The sequence below is a fragment of the Conger conger genome, chromosome 5, assembly GCF_963514075.1.
Source record: "Conger conger chromosome 5, fConCon1.1, whole genome shotgun sequence".
Classification (NCBI taxonomy): domain Eukaryota; kingdom Metazoa; phylum Chordata; class Actinopteri; order Anguilliformes; family Congridae; genus Conger; species Conger conger.
The window spans coordinates 21,874,333-21,898,999 of NC_083764.1; the positions used below are offsets into that span (position 1 = coordinate 21,874,333).

Below are 24,667 nucleotides of genomic sequence, written 5' to 3' on the forward strand. Positions count from 1 at the left end.
CACTGTTCTAATATGTGGTTATTTGCATTACTGTCAACTTTCTGTCAGCTTCAACCAGTCTGGCCCTTATCCATTGACCTCTCTCATTAACTAGGCATTTTCGCTTGCAGAACTGCTGCCCACTGGATATTTTTAGTTTTTCGCACCATTCTCTGCAAACCCTAGACTGTCGTGCATGAAAATCCCAGGAGATCAGCAGTTTGAGATATTCATTCCACGATCCCATTTCTTCCCCATTCTGACATTTAGTCTTAACCATGCTTTTATGCAATTTGTTGCTGCCACATGATTGGCTGATTAAATATGAACAAGCTGGTGTACAGGTCTACCAAAAAGAAACAATTCTGCATTAGATGGAGAAACCAGTTGCCTTCATCGGGAATTTGCAGCCAGTAGGGGGGGCAACTAAAGACAAATATTCTTCTACTGCTTTATGCAAGGGCTTCCCTTTTTTTAATAAAATAACTGCAGTGTCAGATTTATCTGATTTATACTGAGATCCATTGTAGCACATTAACCCCTTCAAAACATCTACATGAAGTGAATGCAGGGCCAGACAACGGTGTGTGTGTGTGTGTGTGTGTGTGTGTGTGTGTGTGTGTGTGTGTGTGTGTGTGTGTGTGTGTGTGTGTGTGTGTGTGTGTGTGTGTGTGTGTGTGTGTGTAATGATCGAGGTGGCACCGTGGATACTCCCAGAGAGTGAAGGGTTTCTCCCATAAACAGTGGAGGAATGAAAGGTCTGATGATCATGAAGTGAAACCATAAGAGACAAACGCCACACAAGATTATTTTCCCACTTTAATTATACTGACCTGCTACAACAGTATTGCATAGAATATAAAGATGACCGAGGATGTTAAAATTATGTACAGAAGATACATATGCACAGGCGTGCATAGTACACAAACATAGCCTTGGGTTAAAATGAGATGCAAAGAGCAGGAGAGCAAAATATTCTTTGTAAAAAATAAAATATAAATTGTCCACACAATGTTATTAAAAGTCCATGTTAGTTTTTTTTTTTTTCTTTTTTTTTTTTATTCACCACTGACAAATGGTCATTATACACAGGTTAGTCATTTCTTCAAGGGGTGGGTTTCGGTCAACAAAATGTAATTCTTAACAGAAAAGTTTATATTGCACTTGGGGCATTTGGGACTTTTTGGCTTTTAGATCATTCCATTGAAGACACAAAAGGGTTACACACAAGTAGTACTTCATGATATAACAAACTGTAGGCTCTAGACAAGCCCATTGGCCCCATCTGTTCATCCATGGACATTCCCCAACTTGCAAATCCTCGCTCTAGGCATAGTTTGTGGGTAGAAGTGGTTGTCATTTGTATAGTTAGAACAGGGAACAGGAACGATCAAGTGATCAGTGGTAATACTGAAGGAAACCAGTGGTCTGCTGGTTACCTTAGAAACAGCTTCGGAGAGCCTCATGTTAGGAAGAACAGGAGATGTGTGGAATTAGAAAGGGGTGGGGTGGAGGGCAAGCTGAAGTTTTTGGGGAGATTATTGGCAGAAGGAAAAAGAAATGACTTATTGTGTGGTCCTCAGAAGCGAAGATGAGCGTTGGCTGCAGCCGCTTTAAAAACGGACCGAAACATGGCCCGTGCAGCACATGGCCATCTAGACCAGCAGCCAAATCAATTCACATACAACAGACAACTTCACCAGTACAACTGCATAAATATACAATCTGATCTTTGACTGGCCAACCATCCAGAAAAAATACAGGTAAAATCAAAGGGTTTTGGAATAGGTACCCATTTTCAATCCACACTGAAAACTCCCAAGGTGTAAAATGGGAGGCTTTTTCATCAATTGAACCGTCTTAACGAATCATGTCAGATATTCGGAGTGGCGGTCACAATGGAGGGTTCAGCCATTTATTTTTCATTCTGCCAAAAACAGCGACATCGAATCTCTCCAGGGAATACAGCACATATCCATACATTCAAATCGGGTACAACAATCTCAGAAAATAATAAATAAAATCATGTGTTTATTGGGCCATGTAATCACTCATCCAAAGGGACACAGCAAGAATAGAGTGAGGTGCATGGCTTGAGTCTCTTCCTTTCATTCTTAAATAAAATGAAACTGCTTACGTGATCCGAAACCAACCACATATGAAGTATTTAAATACAAATATATACAAAAACAAAAAAAGCTTATAAAGCTCAAAACCTCTACAGTGTGTTCATCTAATGCACAAGACGGAGCTCCGTTCGCTCGCAATTCCATGCCAGTTACTGGCTGATGTAGCAGACCGCGGATCTGAAAAGGGTCTCCTAGAGTCTGGGTTTTTGCTATGCCGGTTACGGAAACATTATCTGTGAAGGGTATGAAGAGCCTTAGAGGCTCACTCAAAAACAGGTGCGTGCACATGATGGTATCCCTGGCTAATGTTTGCTGTAGAATCGGTAGGCCTGCATGTTGGAGTTGCGATGAAGTCGCAACATGGGGACATATTTTGTCGCAGTGGATTGGTTGGCAGTCACTGCCCCTACTGCTGCAGTTTCTTTAGATGTTTTACAGCGACCTCTTACAGGCACTGCTATATCAACAAAAATGCATTTAAATCTTAGTTCATTAAAAGGAGGAAAATCCTTGTCTTGCACTTTATGATACTGAGGATTCTCTTTTACAAATATAATGGGAGTAAACAAGACGATCTGGGCCTCGCCGGGCATCCTGTTATTCCATGCAGCATGGAGTGGGACTGCGTCGGCAGTAACGTTTGCTTTTCCAGCCTGACAAAGGCGGGGGAGGGGGCGGGGAGGACGGATGGCCTTTGGCCCCTCCCGCGTCTGCGGCCGAGCGTCCCGATAGGCCGGCCGCGCTCATCACAGGCCCTTCCACGAGACCGGAGCCCCCTCCCCCCGCTCCAAACCCCGCATCAGCACAAAGAGCCGGCCAGCTGCGAGGGTCTGTTCTCCAGAACGCACACAGACACACAGACAGACAGACAGACAGACAAACAGACAGACAGGCAGGACGAGCAGAACGTCTGGCAGAGAAGTCACCATTTACAGACCGTCCTTTACATCTCTTCCATAGACCCCAGCATACCTCAAATCCCTAGACAGCCTTTATTGCACTATGCCTTTACAAAACAAGACTTCCCCCCTCCTGTTTTAAGAGTTCAACTCCTACAAAAAGTGAACATTTCCAATACAAACAAGGACAAACCTTTTTGAATCACGGTTCCTGACCGGTTAAAATGCAACTGGGCATAACCTGAAGTGTGTCTTATTTAATAAAAATACGCCGCTGTATGCAGCACAGGAACACAGGAGCACTGCATTGAAAGGGAGTTTGAAGCCGTTGTCTGAGCTCAAGGCCAGCTGGGTCTGGTGACGGCAGCCCATAACGCACGACTCGTCGTTCCAGCCAATCCCAGGCCAGTGGAATTGTGGGACAAAGAATTTGAGCCGTCGCCAGAGAAGATGGCTTTTAAAAGCACAAAACAAAACCAAAACACCACAACTGACCATAGATCAAAATAATAATAATAATAATAATAATAACAATAATAACAACAAACGCATTAAGTTCCACAGACCAGTGTGTTCTTGTTGGGAGTCCACAATCTGCAGCTCGACTTAACCAGTCTTCTCCACTCCACATAGGCACAATTTTGTAGGGGGTTGCCGTAGAGACAATAAAAAAAGAAACGCTTGTGTGGGACAGCAGATGTCATTCTGCACTTGTGAAAGATTTTAAAGGTATATATAAAAAACACAAAACAGTAACTATGCCGCGTAGGAACAGGCAAGCCGCTTCCGATGGGAATCGCTGACAATCGAGCGCTTTTCCCTGCTCTTAAAAACGCACGTCCGCGAAAGCACCCGATCCGCCTCAGTCTTTGTACAAACAGCGAAAGCTGGCTGAGAGAGAGAAAGCCCCTTACAGATCACCGAGAGGTAGAACGATGTCACATCACAAGCATTGCGCCGTCAGCTAAAATCCGAACACGCAAAAAATAAATAGGCTTCATTCCAGAATAACGTATAATAAAAAAAAACAGTTTTTGTTGCAGGGCTGCTCCAGTGTTCATTGTTTCTTCCAAGCACCAGTTTGGGTAAACGGTTTTGTTCTGTCTCCGTGTTGAAGCCACGGAAAGGCTTTTTGCTTCTCGTTTGCTTAAGTGCTCGTATGTTTCAGTCCGTTTCAGTTCATTAGGAAAACAATGGCACTGGCGCTCCTTGCAAACTTGGAAAAACGTACTTTCAGCGTACTTCTACAGTAGGTGTGTTTTTGGGAGGCACCGACTGACTTTTTACATAAATATATTTAGAGTTCTCTGTATAAAAATATAAATATACCATTTTAAAAACTATTTCTTATTCCCAGTCCCCGAAACGCAAAAATGGAAAAAGGGAGTGGGGTAGTTCCTCTGTTCATGTTTGAGTTCACCCAGGACCACTCCAGGACCGCCGTGACGGGGTCGAAGTTCACTCAGAACCGCACCAGGACCTGCGTAACACGGTCAAAATTCACTCAGAACCGCACCAGGACCTCCATGATGTGGTCCAGCTCACTCAGGACCGCACCAGGACCTCCGTAGCATGGTCAAAGTTCACTCAGGACCGCACCAGGACCTCTGTAGCACGGTCAAAGTTCACTCAGGACCGTACCAGGACCTCCGTAGCCTGGTCAAAGTTCACTCAGGACCGCACCAGGACCTCCATGATGTGGTCAAGCTCGCTCAGGTCTGCGAGACACAGCTGCAGGGCCCCGGCGGGGGTGCAGGCGGGGGGCTTCAGGCCCTCGTCCGGGTAGGCCAGGGTGGAGAAGTCGGTGGAGTCGTACATGGAGGTGTCGATGTCCTCGAAGATGTCATCCAGCGCCAGGTCCGTCAGGTAGCTGGTGGAGTTGGAGATCTCGAAGGAGCCGAAGAGCGAGTCCACGGAGGAGGAGGAGGAAGGGCCCTGGGGCTCCAGCGGCGGGTCGGCGGGCGGGAGCTGCGGGCTGTGGCGGGGCGTGGGGGGGGCCCGGGGGGGCGAGGTGGCAGGGGCAGACGGCGGGTCCACGCCCTCCTGCCTCATCTGGTCCTGGATGTGGCGCAGGGTGTTGGTCAGCAGCACGGACCGGCGCAGGCTGGGCTCGGCTTGAGCGTAGCAGCTGTGCAGCTTGCTCAGGCACAGGTCCAGGATCAGCTGCCTGTCCGGAGCCTGGGGCCCCGGCACCCTCTCCTCCTCACCCTCGCTCCTGCTCCGCTTGCGCTTCACGCCGCGGCCCAGCATGTACCTGCGGGAGGACGGAGAGAGACACGGGTATGAGCGGAGAGCAAGCGCATCGGAACAGTGCTTATATATATTATTTAATGTCATTCTGCTGGGTATCTTATTAAAATAAAGGTAGAGCTTCTTTTTGGCGGAAGAGCGGTTGCCCCCTCCTGCACGGGATGCCACGGGGTACCCCGGACAGCCTGAGCTATATATGGCAACACTTGGGTGGGAGCCTGCTGACTGCGAGGCTGTGCATCCCAAGGTCAGATCTCCAGGTTATATAGATCACTGCATTTATATAGGGCTTTTCTAGACACTGAAAGTGCTTTACAGTGATAAGGGAAAAACTCTCCTCAACCACCACCAATGCATATAATGCACGGTGATGCACGGCTGCCATTTTGCACCAGAACGCTCTCCGCGTGGAGGGGGAGACAACACCGTTTTTGCCAATTGAATCGGGGGATGATGGCAGGTTGAAAGAGCCAGGTTGGGAACTTAGCCAGGACACTAGGGAACACCCTAAGGGATCTTTAATGACCACAGTGAGGCAGGACCTCGGTTTAATGTCTCATCCGGAAGACGGCGTCTCCTCCAGCACAGTGTCCCTAAACCGAACGGCTCTGAACCAGCCACACGTGTGGCTCATGATGTTAAACGTATGCGGGTTTCATTCCGTTTCAGTCCTCCCTGCATAAAGGTGCGTGCCCAGAAAGGGTTCAGTCCACAGGGAGCAGGAAAAGCAGCGAGGCTCTGAGGGGATTTATTATGCCACTGCATGAAAAGAAACACTGTTTACGCTGCCACTGTCTGCCCACCGAAAGAAGCAAATGTTCTTTTCCAAAGGCTACGAGCCAAAGCACCCTTATTAACAGACATTTGTGCAGAGTACCTTCCAGTTGAAGCAGACGGCCATTTTTAATAGCACAACCAGCTAAAGACAACGTGAGCAAAGGTAGAGTTCTTCTGCCACACCACTGTATCCACAGCCACTCCATTACCCAGCTATCCCTCCACTAACCATCCCTAGCCACCTTAACAATATGTTATATTAACACAAACATGACCAGAACAGCAACTGGTTATAAAACTAGCAGTGCTGGTAAATTTGAAATGTAGTGCCTCCCTTCAAGCGTACCACCCTGCAATCTACACGCCACACCTAAATTCCAGTGCACGGCGAAGCAGAAGTACACTACTGGACTGTATATGGTTGTCACGGAAACATCGAGCCAGTAATGTATTCCAAAATGTATTCCATTGGCTGTTTTGTCCTGGCCAAAAAAAATCTCAATGAGTACCCTTGGCAGCGACAACAGGCTCACTTCTAGAAGAAGTGCTCATTTGCATTAAATGACAATTCGTGGTGGGAGGGCAGGTCTGAAATGATGCAATCATGCAGGTGATGCAATCACACACCACAATCTGAAACAAGAGGGTGCTTAAAAACAGACAAACCAAGAGTCCCTGGATCCCCCCTCACTGCTATCAGGTTACAGAACTGACACTTATCAGGTCACAGAAATTACATCTACAGTGCAGTCCGTAAGTATTTGGACAGTGGTACAATTTATGTTCTTTTGGCTCTGTACATTGGATTTTAAAGAACCTTTCAGTATCTTGTCTTGCTTTTGATTGCCTTTGGAGTCTGTCATTGGTGTCTGTCAACATGAGGACCAGAGTTGTGCCAAGGACTTTTGGTCCCCTAAAATTAAGGGACTATGTATAAAAATGATGTAATTCCGACACAGGTTACCAGATGTGGATGTCACTTTTAATTTGAGGCTATTTACAGTCTGCACTTTAACCTCAACATCATTGTTGCATTTCAAATCCAATGTGCTGGAGCACATAGCCAAAAGAACAGAAATTGTACCACTGTCCAAATACTTAGATTGTGCTGTAGCTCACTCATTAAGACACAGAATTGATACACAGGTTTCAACACTGCCATCATATGCCAGAACTAACATACAGCTCCTAACGCTGTCATTAGGTCAAGAGCTGCCATACAGCCTTCAACGCTGGTATCATGTCACAGAACAGACATACAGCCCCCAATACAACGAGCAGGTCACAAGCCTGAAACACAGGCCCCAAAGCTGCGATAAGCTCACAGAACTGACATAAAGCCTCTAAAACTTCTATCACAGATCGGTGGTGTAGCCTAGCCCCAAATGGCTATCAGAACACAGATTCCTACAAGGGCTTCACAGTTGCTTTACTGTAATGTTAGTCACAGCCAAAGACAACGTCCTGTTAATATGCCCATTAAAGGAAGCGGATAAGAGCCATTTTTGCTGTCAAGTTGAAAGCCTCATCTTTGTATTGGGGATAGTATAGTTTGGATGCTCTTTCAATTAATCAGTAAAGTGCCACTAATTTAGCCACTACTTTCCTAAAACCACTAGTAATGTAATGGAACGCAGGGGTCATGTTCAGGTTTAAAACATTACTTTCAACAAATTTAATCATATTTGAACATGCAGTAAACCTCTGATGTGTCAGAAATTACTCCCCTTTATTCGAGGAATGTTAGACAGTTGTGCTGCTCCGAATCCCACTTTTTGGAAACCAACAGCTTGTGGGCAAAGAGAGGCCACGTCTTAAACGCAGTGTCGGTAGGTTCCTCCATCGCCCTGGCTTTAGCTTCTTTTCACGATGGAGGTCTGCGCAGACTGCATCCAGGAATGACGGGATTGGGGCTGTGCGTTTGAGGCCGCTTACATAACTCAATCCCCTCCCTGCCTGAGCAGGGTTCACGTCTGCCGGGCCTCGTGGGCTTTACGCAAACGGCAGGCTTATCCACTCGCGTCTGGATCCGCAGCCCGCCATTCGCCGGCGAGGGACCCTGTGATGTCTGCCGCCCGTCTCCGATAGCAACAGCGGTCTATAAATGGAACGGGGCTGCCGGAGCTTGGCCCAACACTTATGAAACGAACCTCTCACTAATTAATTCATCTAGACCAACAGTGAAACAGCCATGCATTTGTAAGGCTGCGTTTTTCCCCCGCTCCTGGTTTACTGTACAGAAGGGACGCAAATGCACAAAAAAGCTCCAGGTAAATGCTGAAAAGCGAGCAGGGACAGCCACACCGTACTACTACTGAAAATTACTATGAGCATGTCTAGGCCATGTACAAATAAGACCGCTTCGGAGTTGCTGTAAGGCGTATTTTCTCACTTTGACGGAGGTAGGCTACTGACTCCTACAGGCTTCAAGTCTTTATGCTAAGCTAACACGTAGTGATAATATGAAAACCGAGGCAGTGAATGCACAGAGGTGAAAATGATATCTTGTCTGGGCAAGTCAGGGAAAAAAGGTATATTTCCCAAAATGTTGGTGCATTTCTCAATTAACTGGCCTGACTAATGGTTCAAATGGCAAATGTCTGCATTTATATAGTGCTTTTATCCAAAGTGCTGTACAATTGATGCTTCTCATTCACCCATTCATACAAACACTCGCACACCAACAGCAATTGGCTGTCATGCAAAGCACCAACCAGCTTGTCGGGAACAACTGGGGGTTAGGTGTCTTGCTCAGGGACACTTCCACACATCCAGGGTGGGATCGAACCAGCAACCCTTCGACTGCCAGAAGACTGCTCTTACCTCCTGAGCCAATGTTGCCCCTGGTTCAGTTGTTGGAGTCAGACCTGGGTCAATTACGTACATTGTTATAGATTCAAATAATTTTCCCCGCTTGATTTATCCTGCCTGGTGCAATTGAGCCAACTAAGATGACCAGAAGGCACGGTTTGCACTTTGAGAGTATTTTATAGGTTCAAGTATGTCCAAAACAACTGGGCTATGTAACTGGTCACATTCACTACTGCCACACTGTACAAGAAGCAAGGTGTGAGGAGTGCTGCCTTTTCATGTAATACAGTGCTAAGGGGCCTTGGGCTATTAAAAATAATAATAATAATAATAATAATAATAATCCATCCATCCATCCATTATCTTAACCCGCTTATCCTGAACAGGGTCGCAGGGGGGCTGGAGCCTATCCCAGCATACATTGGGCGAAAGGCAGGAATACACCCTGAACAGGTCGCCAGTCCATTGCAGGGCACACACACCATTCACTCACACACTCATACCTACGGGCAATTTAGACTCTCCAATCAGCCTAACCTGCATGTCTTTGGACTGTGGGAGGAAACCGGAGTACCCGGAGGAAACCCACGCAGACACGGGGAGAACATGCAAACTCCACACAGAGAGGCCCCGGCCGACGGGGATTCGAACCCAGGACCTCCTTGCTGTGAGGCGGCAGTGCTACCCACTGCACCATCCGTGCCACCTCAATAATAATAATAATAATAATAATAATAATAATAATAATAATAATAATAATAAAAAAATAATAATAATAATTGAATCATGGCACAGCAATGAGCAAGGCTGAATGTCTGGTAGTTTTTCTGATTGAATGGAAAATGCCATTTTAATGCAACAGAGGAATCCCCCCCCCCCCATTTCATTACAAAACTGCTTTTACCACAGTCTGTCACATTTGTTTGATCTCTCCCATAACAATATCAAGCATGCAATTAACTCTTTTTCATCTTCTATCATTTTTCAGCAAAGACTAAACTGCCAAATCTCTGGCTCCTTTAACGATGGTATACATGCGTAAGAGGGAAAAGGGAAGAGGGGAACCGGCTAATGGGGGGAAGGAAGAGGACATCGTGAGTGGGTGGGGCTATGAGTAATGAAACTGTGGGCGTACACCAGGATCGTAATGGGGCGGAAGTCTTTATAAGGGCCGGCAGCGGAGCGTTGCACAATACCCGCACGCAGCGAGCGAGCGAGCCGTCTATCCTACCCCCGGGCTGTGTGAGTCACGTCAATGAGCCACACAGTGTTAGTCACTGCCAGCCCGAGATACACCCCCCCCCTCCCCCGACCCCCCACCCCACCCTCTGCCGCTCTCGGGGACCCAGGAAAAGCTCACGCTATGGCTCTGGGGACAGCTCGCAACTCGCTATCATCCGGATTAAGACATTTTGACAAAGCCTAAGAAACTAATAGCCGCGTAGGAGATACTGCACAGACAACAGATATTAAACATCTTACGATCTCAGGTAATGTTGGCCAGCACTTCAGGTGGACAGTTATGGTTCAAAATGAGTGGTAACATTTACCTTACATTTTGCCATATTGCAGAGCGTTCTGAGCGTTTTAGATAGATTCCTCTTAGCGCTGCACTTTGAGGAAGTCTGTGGGCAAAAGGCACGGCAGACACGAAACTCAACACAGGTGCGAGAAACTTTAAACATGGGCTCTATGTAGACACTGATATTTTATGCTAATAGACATTTTAATATAATGATCAACTCATTTCAACTCGGACGTTTTCAAGTCTCACATATTATTCTGAATTATTCCATAACTTTAAAGAAAATAACAAAAAATTAAAAAATGTATTATTTTTTTATTTACACCTGGTTCGCTTTCGTTTCATTGCCTTCTATTCGGTAATGTACATGTCCTGCTGTCTTGTGATTTGTATTATGTAACCCGTTTGCCCAAAGTCTTTCTTGAGCATTGTATAGTACAGGAATAAGAAACCTTAGGCTGAAAAATTAGCTGCCGTCTACAACTCAGACTACAGTTCACTTCATCATGCCATAAGGTCCGTTCTCCCACACAACGAACTATACAAGCTAAAATCCATACAGACACTCTTTCATAAGCTCGCTCCTGTTAGGAAAGGGCTGTCGCCACAACAGGACCACTCAACTTTCCAAGCCATAGGCAATGATGTGTGCTCATAAATAATTAACTAAATTACTTCCAGATCGGCTTTACTTTTGTGCGTGTGTATAAAATTCTTTCAGTTTTCATATAAACTTCCATCCAAGTACGCGTATTTCATAGGTGATCATACGCGATCCATTACAGCACACAGTAACATGGTAATGGCGCTGCCCTGTGACAGTGTGGATGGGAAGCTGCTGCTAACGAGAGAGAGAGGTTCAGCTGTATAACAGAGTGCAAAACTGTAGTAGTTATGCTTCAGGTGCAACATCATAAATGGGTGTTCGGAACACCGAGAACTAACACGGTCTTCCAAGCACAGGGAAGTTGTGTGTAGTTATTTGTCGTTTTCTATATGAATCCAAGTGTTTTCGTGTCGGGGATAACCAATAAACAGCCATGACCATAAACCACATTCCTCAGGAGAAAAACTACCATTGAACGGACGTTAATTTCGTCTTGAAACCACCGCGTCCCCGTTTTCTGTTTGGAACACAGTTTACATTAATGTTATTAACGTTAGACTACCCCAACAAGCATCCCAAGTTAGCCAACTATAGCTAGCCACAAGCGATAGTTAGCACAAAGTATTCATTTCACATTAGTAATATCCCTCTGAGCCTGCTACTTGTGTAAATTAGCCAGCTAAATAGTCTAACGTTAGCCGGCTAGCGCCAGATTAGAGCTAACCCTATCTTGCTAACGTTAGCCAAATTAGGTATAGTTGGCTAGCTAGCTAGATACCGCTGCCTGTCGATGTATCGATAACTGAGCTAATATAGCGATATAGACTGTAACTAAGTTACATGCCAATTGAATTCGGCAACTCGGTTGCACCCTTAACCTCATGATCACTACTTAGCCCGATAATTACTTCGTGAATGCCAGGTGAACTCAGAATCGATAAGCATAACGTTAACCAAGCAAATGGACTAGCCTAATATGTTAGCTAGCAACAACACCCGAAACTAACGTTAGCCAACCAACGCAAACGTTATCGAAGTTAGCCTAACGTCTATTGGTCTGCTTCACTCCAGCGAACAAGCGACACAAGTTGGCAAAGTTGCACATTTTATAACGCCATACCCAGCGACATTTTATTCAGTATGAAGTAACGTTAGTATTTCTTCACCTAACGTTTAGTAAGTAAATAGACTATTACTACGTCAGACAAGTTGGCTCATAACTAAACGGATAACGTTTTGCGTTTAACTAGTAAGACAGACAACTGATGGTAGCTGTAGTCGAGCGCATTGCTTGTTACCAATCGATATGAACCAGATAAGCAACTAGGCTAGCTAGCCAACATGACCAAAAAGATGAAGTTAATGAAGCGAACTTAAAGACAATGATAATGTTAACTAGCAAGCGAACGTTACCTTGAAGAAGAAAGGACATCATCTGGTTGGTCAACTTCCTTCCCGGTTGTGTCTGTGTCCAGTCGGCACATAGAAGCAGCCTGAATTGTGTTATTCCTTATCTTCATTGACGTTCGGTAGGAAAAGAAGCCCATTTGCCCCATTCCATTATTTTATATAACATTAGCTAGTACGTAAGTTGACTAATGTTAACTACAAAGCATACGAAGATAATCAGCTAGCTAGCCACTAACGTTATATATGCGCCAAATAACGTAAACGAGAATAAGAAGCTTGGTAGCTAACGGTCTAAAATGTTATATTCTTCCGACGTGCGTCTTTAGTAAAACGTTTACTCTTGTGGCTAAGAGACGGAGCTGACTTTCCCTGTTCATATGTTTGCGAGTCCAAAGTCTGTGGAAAAACGTTTTTCGCGCAACTCATTCCGTACGTTCAACTACCGCTCACATCGACAACTCCAGCAAAACTGTAGAACCTACGGGAAAGACACTGAACTGCTCAGCTGATTGACGGTCGTCAGGTGGGAAGCACTTCATTGGTCAAATAGCATCTCGGGCCCGCCTAGTAACCGTGTCTGATTGGTTGTTTTCTTCATCCCTTTCCTATCCCTCTCATTCGTTCCATTTTGAGCTTCTCACTCACGAACGAAAAACGTGACCACTTGAAATACAGTAACATTATCAAAAATAAATTAAAAAAGAAATCACAAACCGGCCTGAGACGTCAGCCCACACGACGACATAACGCTATTGGTATCGGGGTAATTTGCACGTACGATACTTTTCTCCTGGTTTAAAATGCACCCACCGAAGGTTTATCAATGTCCATTTGCGTCATGCAGACGTTATGTATGGTTTAAGCACATCAGAAACGCCTGGTCATTGGACAATGTTCTATTCGGCATGCCCAATGAGCGTCATAATTATTTTCAATAGAATATGCTTGAAATCTTTCCGATACATGTGGAATATTTAGGAATTAAAGCAAGCAACATGGCGTCCATCTTAAGGTAATGTGTCAATTTCGTCTACATTAATTTCGGAAAAAGTGCGAGAATGCGCCACAGAGAAAATCAATGTACCTATACTGGCGTTCCTTTAAATATCCAGCATTCAGTAAAAAACACGAAACATATACAATGTCCTGCAACCAATATTGACGTTATAGTGTTGCTGAACTCAGCAATGGACTTTCTGGAGAAAATGCCTTGGACCACGGTAAACTACTTACCTTAACGTAGTATGAGACTATCCAGACGCTCTTTGGTAGTATCCTACTTACTGTGTCTTCTTGTCTGATTAGTTCCATTCTGCAGTTAAGAGTTAAGTGATCTTATGATTTTACCCCTCGTGGGTTCGCCAAGTTTGTGTGTGTGCGTTTTATATGGTGGCACTAGTGGTTTTGTTTCCAATTTAAACAATCATAATGGCAACTAAAACAGGCAGCACGATTTATAAAGAACAAAATCATTTATAGATTCATATATGGACTTGTAATGTGTTTCTGTCCGACTGTGTCCAGTCTGTGATGAAAAGCTGTGCACTGTCCTGATGTGCGCTGTGATATTTAGGTACAGTTCCCAGCTATGAATGTGACATATTTGAATTGTATTGGGTAAGTGTGGTTCCTAAAGATAAGCAATTAAAGCGACAGTTCACTATGTATTTTCAGACAGTTATGTGCAATGAAGAATATATTCAATACTCGAGTTCATGACATGCCAGACTTAATAGAATAGCTGGTGCATTGGGGGTTCAAGGTCCAAAGGAAAAAAATACACTTCAAGTAATTGCAAATTGTTACATTTCTAGAGGCTGTACATATGGCAACCACTAGAGGCATTACATCACCACTATTATGAACTTAATCTTTACTACAATGATAGCTGAAATTATAACACAGGACACAGGTTTTTTTTTCTTTTCTGTATGTTGTACCTTTATTAAAATATATACAAAATGCTACATTGTAATAATAAAAAACTGCATATAATCTACCCTATTTTAGGTCTTAATTGCCATATAAATCAGGTTCAGACTCATGTTTGCACTGACATCAATTAAAGGAGAGTATATGACGAAGTACTTTCATAATACTGGCTTTAAAAAACAGACTTGATAACCAGTCATTCATTATACTAAATTTGTTTCAATACTAACTGAAAAGTTGTTTGGAATGCTTGCTGCATAGTAAGTGGACAAACCAACACTCTCGAGGACAGAGACAGGCATTTCAATGTGTAAAAATGCATATTAATATTACTATATGACAGCATAAAGGAAAATGAAAAGCTCGTTCTACTGCAAGTTTGTCAGCACTCAATACCCATCAGACATGTTTGCATTTAATAAATTAAATAAATTAAAATGCAATAATTTAACTGTTATTCTTCATTTGTAAATGTACAAATACAAGAACATGGCTCCCAAACAGCAGACTAATGAAAAAGCAAGCTATTCAGCAACTGTTTAACACATGAGCATGACTGGAGGAGACGTACAGTATGAGGCTATGGATATGGCAAAACACTGACAGAAACTAAGGTGCTTCACAACGTTAACACCGTTTTGGAAATCTAAAATACATTTAAGCTCTTTCAGCTCATTGGAAGACACTGTGTGAATCTGTCTGTAAGACTAAATAAGTTTCCTCCCATCTTAGGTGAAACCTATAAACAAAACAGAAACCTATATGTACTCTTTACTTTTCCCAACCTTTATATGTTGTAAAAATATATAGTTATATACATACATTTCTGATGTTTTTTTCTCTTTTTTTTTTTTTTTTAGGAAAATATGTGCAGCTTTAAAATTATGGTTGCTTGTTCAGTTAAAAATCCATGTAGTGTTTTATAGTTACAATAAATAAAAACACAAGGTAAATCTAAGAGTAAAGGAATGGACAAACAAGAAGAAAAAAAAACAAAGAAATACAGCACAAGTTAGGAAACTTACCAAAAGTATTTCAGTGAAATTACAATGGTCAGCTTGTTCAATCTTGACCCTTCGTGACATGGCAACTTGTCCTGAAAGAGCCCTCGATGTAACTTGCATTCCATGTAAACGCATTTCACGCATACCCACAGACACACACAGATGTAAACACGAAAGCACGCACACACATAGTGGCGAATGGACAGACAAATGCAGGCACACACATAGGCTCATAGGGAGCTTGGACAAAAATAAGGACATGGATACAATTCTCTGTATAAAAAAAAAAAAGGAAAGAAAGAGTTTCATGAGCCCACAATGATCTCCATGATGTGGTCCAGCTCATTGAGGTCGGTCCGGCAGGTGGCGCTGGGCCCGTGTGAGGACAGGTTCTCCAGCAGGTCGTAAGGCCCCACCTTGGGCGCGGCCTGCATGCCCGTCAGCATGGTATCCAGGTCGTAGTACGAGGCGTCAACGTCCGAGAACAGCTCCTCCAGGGCCGGGTCTGGACTGGGCGCAGGGCTCTTGATCTCGAACGTCCCGTAGACCTGCTCCGCGGCCTTGGTGCCCTCCGCAGACCGCTCCTCCTCCTCCCCCTCTCCCTCTCCCGAACAGCAGCCCTCGTCGTCCGCGTCCTCGTCTTCGGACTCCCCCTTCACGCCGACCCCGGCCTCCCAGCAGGGGTCTGCGGCCTCCGGCACGTAAGCGGAGTCCGCCTCGGCCGCCACCACCCGCAGCGTCTCCTCGGCGACCTCCTCCTCCTCCGCCTCCACCTCCTCCTCCTGACGCCCCCCGGCGGCGGTGAAGGGTTCGGGCTCCTCCTCGCCCTTGCTCCCCGCCGCGGGCCGGCACAGGATCTCGGAGGCCACCAGGCGCTCGGACAGGCCCTGGCCGGCGCTGAGGGCCTCGGTCATGATCTGCCAGCTGCCGTCGCGGGTCATCTCCTCCTGGATCTGCCGCACCGTGTTGGCGATGAGCACGGAGCGGCAGAGGTTGGGCTCGGCCAGCATGTGGCAGAGCTGCAGCTTGATGAGCGACATGTCCAGCAGGCACTGCCGCTGCAGGCTGTAGGACGCCGTCTTCACACTCGCCGAGGCGGCCTCTTCATCTCCGCCACCACCGTCCAAACACTTACGCTTCGTGCCCTTCGGAAACATGCTTGTCCTGCAGCCAGGGGGGAACCGAGGCGTCAGAGAGCGCACACGTCAAAAATAACAGATAAAGCTAAATGTGGGCTCTAGGGAGCCCCCCTAGGCATCCTAGGTGAAAAACAATATTTCAACATGGAGATCCGTACTCTCGGTTTTGCGATCCGGGTATTCTGTTTCGTAAACAATGCACTTGGCTTACAAAGGGGAGTGTACGGATTACAGAACCGAGAATACAGATTTCCACGTTTATTTTTTTGTCCTAGAGTGTCTAGGGGGCTCCGTAGGAATCACTTACAAAACATTGCTTCTTTATACACACCTTAATTCACTACTTATAATGACCAAGCCACATAACTGCTATCCATTTTCACAAATAATGTAAATTCAATAAAATAATCTCATATGCAAATATGTATGGAAAACTACAGTGTGTAGTGTATTGTAGTTCTAATAGTATTTTTTTGTAAAACTACAGAATTAAATGGGCTATTATTCATTGGGCTTAATTCTTAATATTAGAGTTACAGCCAGCTGACTAAACTGTCAGAAATAGACACACAAATGTATAGCATACTATGTAAAATATTCATACAAGTTCACACATACAGACACTTTCTAAAGGTTGCAGTGCTCTACCTGTCCTGGCGGGCAGCACTGGCATTAACATAGCAGTTTCTTCCCGATCGCAGCGCTTCAGCACTTTTGTACTAGCCACAAACGGCTCTTGTTCTGAGCTCTTTCTGCCCGATTTAGGCCAGTCACACGTATGGGTCCTGGTGGGTGGAATAACCAAACTTTAGCCAGCCCCCCCACCCCAGCCCTACCCCGCTGGAAGAGTAGAAAATGTAACCACCAACATTTGGTCTCTGAGAACTTTCAAAAGATTTGTTAGAAATACAGCTGAATCGGGGCCCCCCTCCCTCCAATTCCCCCATTCAAAGACTTAGTGACCTTTGAATTTACTCAATAAATTACTACTTGATAAAGATGGTCAGACAGCTTTATAAAATAAACAATTCAGGTAATGAGCTTTATTGTACACTCTTTAATGTTATTTTATGAACAATTGCTAAGAGAATTTGTTTATTAATTCCCCCCCAAAAAAGATAGGTCACATTAATTCACACCCCAACAAAAGTAACCCAGCATTAACTTGCTCCATTTTAAGTCCATCTTTGGGAAGTATATTGAGGCTTCACTGAGGCCCACAGCTTCCTGTTTCACTGGGCCAAAGAATTCATGTGATCCTTCACCACAGGAAAAGGCAAAAAGCTATCAGAAAAAACAAGATAAATGGTTGTCGATTTTTCACAAGTCAACGTGATCGTTACAAACAAATAACTCAAATATTTTTAAGCCAATAATTAATAAGTTTAAAACTACTGCAACAGCAATAAACCTGCCTTGTAGAGGACAAGTGTATCTTGCCACAGGCACAGTGAAGCAGGTGGTTTGGTAGGCGAAGAAAGATGCAAGGGCCACAGTTGGAGCTCAGCAAAACTTAGTTACATCTTGAGGACACAGTGCCACCATTTTATGATGAGACATGCCAACAGGCGTTTCAGAAGGGTTGCCAGAAAAAGCCTCTATCGCAGTCAGCAAAAATATGCGGCTTAGGAACTTTGTGCGGGACCGGGTGTTGTGGTTAGATTGAAGCAAATTTGAACGTTTATGGCCATGCACACCAGCAGTGGATTGTGAAGATGCAGAAAAAGATATCATATCTCAGGCCAAATATAGTGACCTTTGAGGTCATAGGGTTGTTTTGCACCTACTGGCCTTGGAGCTCTCAAGTCAATGGAATCAGCAAAGACCAAATTTGTTCAAATTTGGCCATATATAAATCTTTCAGCAAGAATGTTTGCAAGCACACCTCAAAAGCAAGCAAAAAATACTTTTAACTTTCAACAGTACCCGGTTGAAAATGTATGGTTTGAATTGGAGAGCAGTCCACAAGCACAGATCAATGGACCTAAAATATCTTCAAAGTTTCTGTATGGTAAAATACTCAACCCGTGTAGCTCAATACTTATTTTATTGAGTCTTTCCTTCTTCTTTAAAGAGAGCACTGTAGCTGCTGTCATTCACAAACCATGAAACGGACTGCTTTTATTTCTACATCAAGACATTTAAACACATTTTAAACTGCTACTGGAAAAGATGAAAGGGGTACAGTACAGTTGAACACACACACACACATACTGAGCCTATCCACTAGGCTTTGACACGTTGTGTTGTCAGAGATGCTCCTCTGCATACCACTGTTGTAATGTATGGTTATTTGCTTTGCTACTGCCACTTTTTCGTATCAGTTTTGACCAGTCTGACCTCTCATTAACCTCACTGGATGTTTTGTTTTCTGCACCATTCTCTGCAAAGAGACTGTTGTGTGTGAAAATCCGAGGAAATCGCCCATTTCTGAGATACAGAAACCACCCTGTCTGACACCAACAATCATTCCACAGTCAAAGTCACTTAGATCATATTTCTTCCCCATCCTTCCCCCCATTTCTTGACCATGTCTGCATGCTTTTATGCATTTAGTTGCTGCCACATGATTGGCTGATTAAATATTGCATTAACAAGCTGGTGTACAGGTCTACCAAGTAAAGTGATCACTGAGTGTGTGTGTGTGTGTATATATATATATATATATATATATATATATATATATATATATATAGAGAGAGAGAGAGAGAGTAGTGAAATTATATATACACAAGTATAATTTTATGGTCATGGGAGAATCGCCTCTTCACACAGGCATATTCCAATAACACATTTATTGAATTAACATATTGTTTCACAACTTATAATTTAAAGTGATTCCATATTCAAATAAGGTGAAAACCGAATCAAATCAAACAAATTGGGACCACACTGTTATCTTAACAGGTTTATTTCAGGCTACTCATTTGGAGAAAGAATCTGGCAATAACAGCAGTGAAATGTAACTTTTCAAACCTGAACTTGAGAATAAGGCAGAAAAAACACCAAACCATCTTGAACATATTCACAAATTGTGTAAAACATATTTTGATGTCCATTCATTCATTACACACAATACACTTCAATTGTAAACACTGAAATTACTGCATATATTCTGTTAATTACCTAAACAAACCTGTCAAAAGGCAAGCCAACCACATCAAAAACATGCAGCAGGACCAAAGCATTAAGCAACAAGCACATGGAAGCATTAACCCAGCTTCACACAGCCTGTAGGGTGTTTGTGCGTGTGTGTGCGGGTTCAGTGCACTGATGAAAATTTGTGAAAAATATACCTAACAGGACAAGTGAAATATGGCTTTTTCATTGAAAAAATAACATTGTTGTTTATTAAACTTGGATTATGCCATCTCAAAATATATGCCTATTATTTGGATAACTAGAACCAAAGTTGACGTAGGCCTAATTGCTGCAACACCCTCGGCAAAGACGGCCGCTGTCACAAGTGCAAGAATACCACATATATTGCTCTCATCCACGGCACTGGGGGGAGGGGGGTTAGGATGCAGTTAGCATTGCAAACAATTGCATAATCATTGTATAAGACAGGTAGCTAAAGGTCAAATACAGTTTTAGGGAGGATTAAGTAAACAACTCATAATTAAGGGGCGGGCCACTGCAATCCTCGAAAGGTCAAATTATTGGGCAAATTCTATTAAGCTAACAAACGCTGCCAAATCAGAACCTACAATGACGAAGCAAAACGGTACAGTAGTAGTGCAGGTATTCATTCCCATCATGAACCTCACATCATTTTTGGAAATACACAAAAATCAATTAGTAACGTTAGACTAAAGCAAAAGTTAACGAGCTCTCCATTTCGCCCATAAAATCGTACGTAAACTCAAAACTCCTATGTTTGGAATCAACTCTGTTGAAATCCGGCCGAATCTCCTAGCAGAAGGATAAAACTCATTTTCGGAGTGCCCGCTTCTGACATTTAAAATGTCCCGTCCCTTTCAGCGCCAACCCCCTAGTCAGTTAAAGTGGCACTGTGTAAAAATGCCCTCACTAAATAGGAATCCTTCAACTTCAACCCCCCTCCCTCCGGATAATGTCTATGCCCCAGTCCAGTCTCCCTCCCAAACACACACAAGCTCCACCTTGGTGCACGTTTCCCTCCCCCACCGCACTGACGTTGTCAATATTCTCCTCCCGGTTAAAAGTCTTACAATGAATAAATACAATCACACTAGTATGGTAAAAATGGACGATGCAACAAACATAAGTTAATGGTGAAAACTCATATAATCTCCGTTGAATTCGGACTTCCTGTTTTGACCAGATGCTTTGTTCCCCTCTGCAGAAACGAAAGGCTTGCGAAGCGGAGGCGACAACAACAGGGATGGGAGCCATTTTGAATTTACTAGCTACCTAAAGTCTTTCTTGCCCAACTTTTAAACACATTCAACCGCCACAACTACAGAGTTAAACAACAACGCATGTCAGTCGTTAAACCGATTAAATGTTAAATCATTTACACATGCTCATTACCCACAAGTCCCCAACGTAAGTAAACGAACCTTCCGAGCACTTCCGCATTAAATGCTTGAGTGTCTCATATCGAGCATACATTAGTCTTTTTGAAAGGGAGTTTTATTTAAATGTGTTAACCTCACGAAACTATTTTCAGCAGTAAGATTCAATATAAGGCGCACTTTCTTGCTTCGCGCTTACCTTTTGAGTGTATTATTCTGCACCGGAGGCGGTCATAAGCTCTTAGTGGGTAGGTTGTAAGTGTTAAAGGTAACGTTACAGCTCTCTCGGCTTCCCCGACACCAATTGCACTCGTAGCACTGGTGCTCAGCGGCCAGCTGCAGCAGGAAGGGTGAAGTGGGCGGACACATGCATGTTGATCGACAGGCCGTCGCTTTAACCGGGAACAAAAGCCACACAGAAGTAACTAGAGATCCTATCCAAGGTCTTCAGACAGTGGCACAATATGCGCACTGTTTGGGGATCCTGCATTTTTGTGACTAATGCGTTCCATTCGACGCACGCTAAACCTAAATTTAAAACACTTGGCTCACGAGCTGCCGCTGAGGTGGAAATGAGCCGAACGGAGATGGCTGCAACAACCCTCTTTTTTCATCAGTAATTTTAAGAACTTTGTGTTCTAGTCTGCACGTTTATGCAATACAGTTTGCGGATTGTAATCATATACTCTGGGCAGAAACGAATTTAAACATCTCACATTTAACATATTTAGTTTGCTGAGCACCCCCCAGCCACACAATAGAGCCTACTTTATTTTCGTTTTTAAGAAATAAGGCACATATATTGGCATCCCTGACTGTCAATGCATAAAAAATACTAAAAAAGAAACAATATAATTATTGAGGAACTCAAAATGCCAACATGTGAAACATACTGTACTTTATTAATGTTCCAATGATCAACCAACCAAATCACACAATGATTTCATAAAACATACATTACACCAAAATTAAGGTTTAATAATTATTGACACCCCTGGCTTATTATTTGCTGCATGTATGATTTTGGTTGGTTCCATTGAAACATTAATATAGTACAGTATTTATGTTGGCATTTTGAGTTTCTCAATGATTATATTGTTATTATTTTTTAATGCATTGCCAGTCAGTGGTGCCAATAATTATTGAGCCCACTGTATATGTGGGTCATGGAAGGAATAAATTGATACCAGTTCCTGAACTTCAACTTAATTTTCATAACTTCCATTTTATTTTGAGCAATTGATGTGAAGTGCCTTGCTTGCTAAAGAGTGCACCAGAGTCGCACCCAGAATTCAATCCTGTGTTCAAAATTGGTTGACACATCTAATCTACCAAACTTTCTATTATTATATTACCACTTTCTATGGGACCCCTAACCTATCTGAAATTAAACTGAGATTAGTTTTCGGTATTGGTTTCTTTTGTGTGCAAACCCCCCTCCCAAACATATGTGCAGCCTTGGGCCCTGCAAGCCCACATAGAAAACACAATGACAGCTGACCAACCCACAGATGGGGTTGAGGAGGACTACAGCAATGACAAAGTGCAGAACCCCCCCCCCAACAGCCTGCATAAAGGGGTAATCAATGCCACATATTCAACACCTGTGAGAAATGAGTCATAAATCTCATTTTAATGGACAAGTGCTAGCAACATATATGTTTGGAAAAGCCTCATTTTGTTTGAAGTGTTAATCTGACTAATTTGACTGGTACCCAGGGGCACAGAACAGCATCTTTTGAAAATGCATATTAATACTTTGTGCAAATATTTTGTATTTACCAAAAAAAAAGCTTTATATTTCTGAAAACATCACAATGTAGTCAGAAAGGGTAAATTGTAGCGTGCTGGAGTTTAAACAAATCTGTGAAATAATGTTTGGCTGTTCCAGTTGTGATGCAGTTCTGTGGTCTAGGGGTTTTAAACTGATGTTGAGTTTCCTGCAATTGACCCATACGGTTTTGAACTGACTTTATTATATTATAATGTATTTATAGCAAATCTTATATGTATATACCATAGATAGAGCGGGATGAGCGATGATTTTCTTTTTTTAATTGGCATACAAGGCTTTTGCAGGACACCCGCATATGGTAGTTACTAACATAAAATCCCACGAGTACACTTGCCTGTCTGAACACTGAGTGAGGTTCAACTTTGCATTAAGTGTTATACACTCAATGTGCAAGTTGTTTTTCAAGTTAGCTGCATTGTTCATCAGGACAGTTGACTACACCAACATTACGGTTGACTCTACTAATTTTGTTACTGTCTCTCCAATGACAACTACTTGTATTAACCTATCAGAATGTATTTACATCTTTTGATTTGTTGGTGGTTATGAAAAACCGCAGTAACCATAGTGGCTAGTGTGGTTTTTCAAAATAAAAGCTGCAGTTTTCATTTAATGGTAAGCAACAGTACTTGACAGGTACTTATCCAAAATTATTAGGAGAGAGAAAACCACATATGCAGTGTAATGCTCACAAGCACATGTATTGGCACTGGGTGCAAACCAAAGTAAAGTGGAAATAATGGAATTGATCTTGGGACTAACAGTGACTGTTCTCGTCACTGTACCCCTCCTGTCTGCTCTCAGATAATATTGGTTCAGACACATTTTTGCAGGCACAGATCAGGTTGGACTTGTTTTACAAGCTCTCCTGGGGTATAACTGTATGCATCATATTCATGATTCATGCAGTAGCTATGGCCTGTTCAGCATATATGTGCAGCTATTAGGAGTAATAAAGTGATTTGTATGCGCGTAGTTAAAAGGAAATAAGACAGCTATGATCATTTCTCTTGTTCAGCAATACTTTCCCCACCTCAACATACATAAACTTAAATAACTTACATAACCAAAATGATACTGTTTACTTTTTAATATTTTCTACAGTTTGTATTCAGTATAGGCCTAATGTATTCACTAATGGTATTTGTTTGCAGTTTATATAATTTATTTTCATAGAAACAAGCTGTATGTAATTTCCAAAAAGCAGTGGCCTATTCAAGGAGAACACATTTCAGAAGGAGCAGCATAATGAAACAAAATCAGTTATATTCACACATGTAGGCCCAGTGTAAAACCTGTTTAATTTCTTGTTTAACATATTTATTCAATAAGTTGAGCATGATTGTCAGAACAGGCCTGCTTATCCACAGAGTGGCACTCTCCTTTCTGGGTTGCCTCACTAAAGCTGTGTCTTCTTAAATTAATAGTCCAACCCTTGTACATCCTTCTACTTCAAGCTTTTCTTGGTCAATATTTTGAGACCTGATTAATCTGTCCCAAGTGCACTGTTGCCCCAACGCACACTCTTGTGACATTCGTCATTAGTTCCATTGGCCAGCTGGGGGAGACATAGGCCGAAAAGGAATACAAGTTTGATGGACTTTTTTCTATTCTCAAAATGACTAAAATACTGTAAATTAACAAGCCAAATTGATATGAAAGTGCCCATATTTAGTTTTTGAGAGCAACATTGTTTTCCCAGGGACACCCATCGTGTCTATGAGTATTTGTTCCAACTGTTCACCATTGCACTATTCATTGTTTCAATCAGGACCATGAAGTCAGGCATTGTAGTTCATGGTTAGAACAAATACCCTTAGACAGGGCGGCCCTCCTAGACCCTGAGTGAATACCCCTGTTCTTAAAAAGTTAGCTCCCAGTCAATCTACTGACCTCATTGATGCAGTAGAG

General features: G+C 43.2%; 2 protein-coding genes across 3 annotated transcripts; both read right to left on the minus strand.

Moving 5' to 3' along the window:
* Positions 1–785: 785 nt before the first annotated feature.
* Positions 786–12,883, minus strand: LOC133129745 (SERTA domain-containing protein 2-like). Its single transcript, XM_061244020.1, has 2 exons — positions 12,391–12,883; positions 786–5,261 (listed from the first exon to the last, which is right to left on the minus strand). The coding sequence occupies exons 1-2, from the start codon at positions 12,531–12,533 to the stop codon at positions 4,679–4,681; spliced, it is 726 nt and encodes a 241-aa protein (XP_061100004.1). The 5' UTR covers positions 12,534–12,883; the 3' UTR covers positions 786–4,678.
* Positions 12,884–14,803: 1,920 nt separating this feature from the next.
* On the minus strand, positions 14,804–21,310 carry LOC133129668 (cell division cycle-associated protein 4-like). Of its 2 annotated transcripts, XM_061243904.1 has the most exons (3): positions 21,161–21,310; positions 17,111–17,746; positions 14,804–16,487 (listed from the first exon to the last, which is right to left on the minus strand). In XM_061243904.1, exon 3 carries the CDS (start codon positions 16,478–16,480, stop codon positions 15,629–15,631), a length of 852 nt encoding a protein of 283 aa, XP_061099888.1. In that variant the 5' UTR covers positions 16,481–16,487; positions 17,111–17,746; positions 21,161–21,310; the 3' UTR covers positions 14,804–15,628. The 2 variants fall into 2 exon arrangements, with proteins under 2 accessions (XP_061099888.1, XP_061099889.1); XM_061243905.1 differs by lacking the exon at positions 17,111–17,746 and having other exon boundaries at positions 21,161–21,309.
* Positions 21,311–24,667: the final 3,357 nt, after the last annotated feature.